The sequence below is a fragment of the Haemaphysalis longicornis genome, unplaced genomic scaffold, assembly GCF_048455015.1.
Source record: "Haemaphysalis longicornis isolate Haplotype H1 unplaced genomic scaffold, Haemaphysalis longicornis Haplotype H1 scaffold_3, whole genome shotgun sequence".
Taxonomy (NCBI): Eukaryota; Metazoa; Arthropoda; class Arachnida; order Ixodida; family Ixodidae; genus Haemaphysalis; species Haemaphysalis longicornis.
Genome location: NW_027526335.1, coordinates 219,365,731 through 219,371,174, shown reverse-complemented (window position 1 = coordinate 219,371,174; position 5,444 = coordinate 219,365,731). Strand labels below are relative to the sequence as shown.

The 5,444-nt window shown below is 44.6% G+C and overlaps 1 protein-coding gene across 1 annotated transcript; it reads left to right on the top strand.

The window, feature by feature from the left end:
- Positions 1 to 1,608: 1,608 nt before the first annotated feature.
- Positions 1,609 to 2,132, top strand: LOC144173708 (uncharacterized). The gene is made up of 2 exons (XM_077702018.1): positions 1,609 to 1,801; positions 1,947 to 2,132. Exons 1-2 carry the CDS (start codon positions 1,609 to 1,611, stop codon positions 2,051 to 2,053), a joined length of 300 nt encoding a protein of 99 aa, XP_077558144.1. The 3' UTR covers positions 2,054 to 2,132.
- The last annotated feature ends 3,312 nt before the right edge of the window (positions 2,133 to 5,444 follow it).

Sequence of the window (5,444 nt, the reverse complement as noted above, 5' to 3'; positions counted from 1 at the left end):
CTTGTTCAAGAAAAGGGAACATGCATCCTTTACAACGACTACGTTTAGTTCGTAGAATTACAAGTTTGTGGAGAAAAATACATCAGCTCCGAACTTAGCAAAATATATATCAATGTTTCCGACAGGAGGTATCTTATGATGCTTGGTAATTACTGCGGAAACGTCGGAACAGCGCAACATTGCGGCGCATATCCTGATTAAGATAGCGAGCATCTTGGATGATGCGCACCGTCCGCAAAGTTCGGGGGGCTTTCTCTAAGAACCGAATAAATATTTGCAGAAAAAAAAGGTTACACTCCATAACTATTTCATTACAAAATTTCAGACGGATTTTGTTGTTAAAGTTCATCCTATAGTTATATAAAGCAAGAAGGTATGCATGACGATGCTTTACACACTCAGCTTTCTTTTTTCATAATTGGTTCAAGCTGTGCGGAGCTCTCTAAAAAAACTCTACATGTTGGTTCCGCATTAAAAAAACTGGGGTCATCAAACAGCTGCCTGGCACGCGTCTATATACGTCCCTGTGCTAGTCAGCTGAACTCAGTTTCTACACGTGGTTGGATATGCCACCGAAATTTTGCGTGTTGATAATGTATGAATTTCTTGCAAGGAACGCTCAATCACCATTGTTTATAGAATTTGTGCCAAAACTTCGATACTTTTCAGTAGAAGCTGCGGTTTACGAGTGTCCGAGAAATAATTGCGACAGCGTCTTCCGCAAGAAGACTCCCATTAAATAATAAACCAGACATAATAAGCCATCTTCGAAGTCCATTTGGCTCTATACGGGGCTTCTACAATGTGCCCTCATGCTGTTTACGCAGATCACTTGTATAGCGTTACGATAGAATACCTGTGTGAGATTGCGACCTGGAAGTGTTTGTTCACATGTTTTCTACCGGGTGTTATGATAACAACAAAAATGTACTCGGGAAACGTTTCGATACACCAGCTTCAATTTGACCGAACTAAATAAATATTATTGAATGAGCAGCGTCTGATAATGCAGTATACATGAGGTTTGTATGAGCTGAAACGAACACTGGAATATGGTCCTTCAGTTTCTTTATTATAGATAAGTACACACAGTGCATTGAGTTTTTTCTTCGTCCATGCACATACAGCGTACTAGAATATTCCGGTACTACAACGACCACACAAATGGAGGAAAGAAAAACATGGACTACTTCAAGCACGGGCCACCATAGTGCGAGAAGCTCTATTCGGGACACCACCACTTCGCTGGCGGCCATGTTGGCCTCCCCAGTAGGTCGCATACCAAGCTGGCTCGGCTGGCTCGTTTTCGCTGTGCCGTTGTGGTGTAATAACACGGTATTTTTTATACCGCCGCTAGACAATATTACTTCTTTGTAACGCACTAATTTATAAGAAAAATTATTTTTTTGTTTAAATTGAGGAGGCCCACTGTGTCATTGGTGTCGCTAGTGTCGCGGTGTTCGCGGGATCGCGGGATGTTGAAACGAAAATGGCTGATCGCAGGAGCCGCGGGGGTATAAAAAGAAGCATCCCTCGGCGACCTTCTTCCGTCATCCTGCTGAGTTTAGGAGAGTTTTGTTTTGTATTTGTCGGGAACAAGAGCCAGCCATGAGCCACGTGTTGGTGAAGTGGTTGAAGACGGGTCGGGCACGCATTTTCGATGTGGTGTCGGTAAGAGATGTTGTCGACACGAAGGTGGGGGCCGCCATTCTCCAAAACCCGAAGGACGCTGGCGTCGTGGGAGCCGAGGTGTTGATTCGCTGGAGCGGCGAGAAACACCCGGCGCAAATCATCGCAGTGGGTGAGTTCGCTTTCATTATATCGAAAAAGCTGTTCGTTTACGGAAATCTGCCTTTGCGCATATGTCCGTTATGTTGAAAAAGCAGTTTTGTTTTGCGCTGAGGGAAATGTGCCTTTGCGCGTTCCTTACATTGTTTTCCCAACAGGTACCCTCCAGCAGATGGAGAAGCGCTGCAGGGTCGAGATCAAGCAAGGTGCTGGCGCTGCCACTGCTGGTCGCAGTGACGAGGTGAGTGTATGTACACATTTTTGAGGAAAATAGCACGTGCTTCTAAAGATTCCGCCCATTCGTCGCATGGAATTTCGTCTTAGGCTGGTTGGTACCGGCGGAACGTTCGTGATATGACTGTCCTCGCGGGGCTTCGACGCAAAGTAACTACTGTTCTTTTTTTTGTGTAAGCAAAATGTAGTATAAATATCTAAAAAAAACCCGGAATTAATGCGAGAGCCATTACATAGAAGTGGGTGCCGACGTCTCGAAAACGCCCTGCGTCCCCATCAGTTCGTTTGTCTGAGCCGCACGCCATGGTTGGATAATAGGCTGTTAGATTATTCAGCAATTAATGCACGTGCGAGTGGCCAACAAAGGTCGCGTGATTGGAGCCTGTTATGTATTTTTTTTACTCTGTCGCATTTGACAAACAGATAAATTTCGAAGTAACAATTTTCCTCTTTTGCTCGTAGGAATTTTGGGGTTCGTTAAGCATGACAGATGTCTGTGTATTACGGAAAATCATTGTTCTGTATTACCTTATTCGTAATTTTAGCGTAGCGTTAATAACCACCACAGCAGTTAGGACTATGCTGTTGTGGGACAGATATTCCTGCATTTACATCGGGTTAATGGAACAGTGCTTTGGTATGCCTGCAACCAAAGGAGGTTTGCAAGACTGCAGCTTCAACTGTTGATAAACATCTTTTTTCCAAGTGCAAGCATTTGCTATTCCACTTTGAGTGGAGCTGGCACTAACAAGACTGCAATAGCCATTATTAATGCAAAACGGGGCAATACATTGCCTCCAGCCGTTTGTTTTGCTTGCACTGTCTCCTGGCTAGCTGAATGTTCTTGATAACGTGTGATTGGTATTTATCCCTCTGAACGCTGGTCATTACCAGCCGTGCCAGTGTAGTGCAGAGGTTTAAACTCCCATGTAGATCGGAGATTAAAGTGTCTAGATTTCCATCTAGAGAGCAGAAACTGTTCATATCTGCTGGGTGAACACCATCTAGCACTGGTATGTGGTGTTATGTCTCTACTTGCTAACGTTACTGTCCTAGGTTCTATAGCCTCCTCTGTACTTTTTTCCTCTGGCTCGCACTTCGAGACTCTCTACACAACTTGCATTCAGAATACGCCATTTTGACGTCTACCCAACCGGCTGAGCTGCTTACTGAAGCCATGGCAGACATAGCCGTCACTGGAATCATGTCCAGTCATCTGTAATATTAATAGTAGTTAACACCTAAGCAACTTTGGTTAGCCAGTGAGCATTAGTGGTTTGGCTGAATAGTTGACAATCAAGAGTCTGATTTCACCATGAGTTCTGAAGCATACTGTCTGGATGGGTGAAAACCACCCATCTAGCCATGGCCTTTGTTGTGTGTGAGGTCACATTGATCATTTTGGACTTTTTTTGTGTTGAATTTGGTTAGATTATTTAGATCTTGGCTTAATTCACATTGATAAAGCACGTACGAAAAATACAGCAGTGCACAACACAGTAAAACACTGACTGCTAGCAATGTATCCTAGTGAACTGAAGTCCCGGCACACTATCCACATCCTGCAAAGTATTTTTACTCAGCAACAGTGTTATTTGAGGGAAACTGTGTTGTAGCGTCGCTCACTGTGTCTACGGAAGCCCATATTATGGCTTCCGCAGAAAAAACAAATAACTAAATGTTTTCTCGGGCCTTAATGATGAACATTCAGTTACGAACTACCTGGTGACACTGGTGCCATGTCACAAAATGGCCTTTTATATCTGGCTGAGTCCATATGTTATGTGACGAATGGGGGGGGGGGAGGTGGCATCAAGCAGTGGGTTGTGGAATGTAGTTCTTTTTTTTCTGAGCGTAGGCTGTATTTTAACAGAAGTATTCGTTCGTGGGGAAAGCTGCCAGGTGTTATGGTGAACATGATACATTTAACCTGGTATTCTGAATCGAACCTACACTCTCGAGCCTCCAGTGAAGGAGATCCTTGAAATCGATTTCCCCATGCATAGGCATTGCGGAACCCTCCCCTCAGCCGAGTGGAGGGGGCATATGGAGTGGAGGAGGGAATCGGAATATGGCCCTTAGCTTCAATTGAAAATAGTGCTTTTTTTTTATTCAGTAAGACAATGAGTGGATTATGCTGGAGAACATTTGATTAGCTCAGTCAAGCTTAAGTTAGCGTTTCTGAGTGTGAATTTTGTCACCTGAAGCAAGAATGGAACCCTTCGTGGAGTTGCTTGGACAGTAATGCCTGATAGATGTAATTGGTAATAGCTGAATGGAACATTCCTGTGAAACTACACCAGGATGGCCCAGAGTTAGTGTAACATGGCCGCTTCCCTGGGTGAATCATGTTATTGGAAAAGAAAAGCGTACTTTGAAATTACTGCCTTTCAAAATTGTCTTCGCGAATGGCGCCATCATGCAAAACAAACCGAAATGTAGAGGGGTAGGAAACTGCCACCTATTCAAGTGAAATGTTTATGGTGTCTTGAGGGTTCAATCAAAGGTACACTGAAGTGAATTTGTCAAGCTCCCGTTTTTGCTTGCACTGCGCAGACTCGCTCAAATTAACACACTTTTCATTGTTTATCCGGTTGATAAGTCGGTAGTTATTTTTTAAAGCTCAAAAGAAGAAAAACTACCATGCGTGGTCTGCGGCTGCCTCACCAACTAAAGGCTGTGACGTCGGGAGGAGGTGCACCGTGATTGGACGATGTCCAAGGTTAACATTCAAGGAAGTTTTGGTTTCGGTTTTGTAAAACAACATGCTTGACATTCAACGTCGTTGGATGGGCATTCTCGATATCTCAGTAATCGTCGTACCGCGCTTCTGCCGTGTTGACAACTGTAAAATGCCTAAGATAAGCCTCCCAGGATGGCTTGGAATCGTAGCAATCACTAGCCGAGTCCTACGCAGTGGATGAATGCCCTCTGCGTCCCCACAGACGCTCATATGCCATGCGCTTTTCCTCCATCTTTGGAGCTTGCCTCACTCATGCCTGTATCGTAAAAAGCGTGTTTGCAGCAGGCCAAGGGTCTGCTATTCTGGCCTGTGCCCACTGCCCGCAAGCAGTCTCTGCTTATGGCAACAGCCCGCCAACAAGAACTCGCTAGCGCGTCCGCGTCAGTGTCAGTCTGCGCGCGTTCTGCGAACTTTCTCGTGGAGCAGTGAATGTTACGGCCCAAAAATGGTGAACTCAGTATAGAAAACATCGGCCGGAAATGAAAAACTTAACTTACAAAAAAATGTACCCCTTGGGGGATTCGAACTTGCGACTTGCAAAATGACATACCTAGCGCTCCAGACCACTCAGCGACGGGCCAGCGCTGCCGCTGTTGGAAATATAAGGTATATAATGTATAACCAGTGTACACTTTTATTTAGTTTTAGCATTTCAAGCAGCTTAGGTGACTATTTGTTC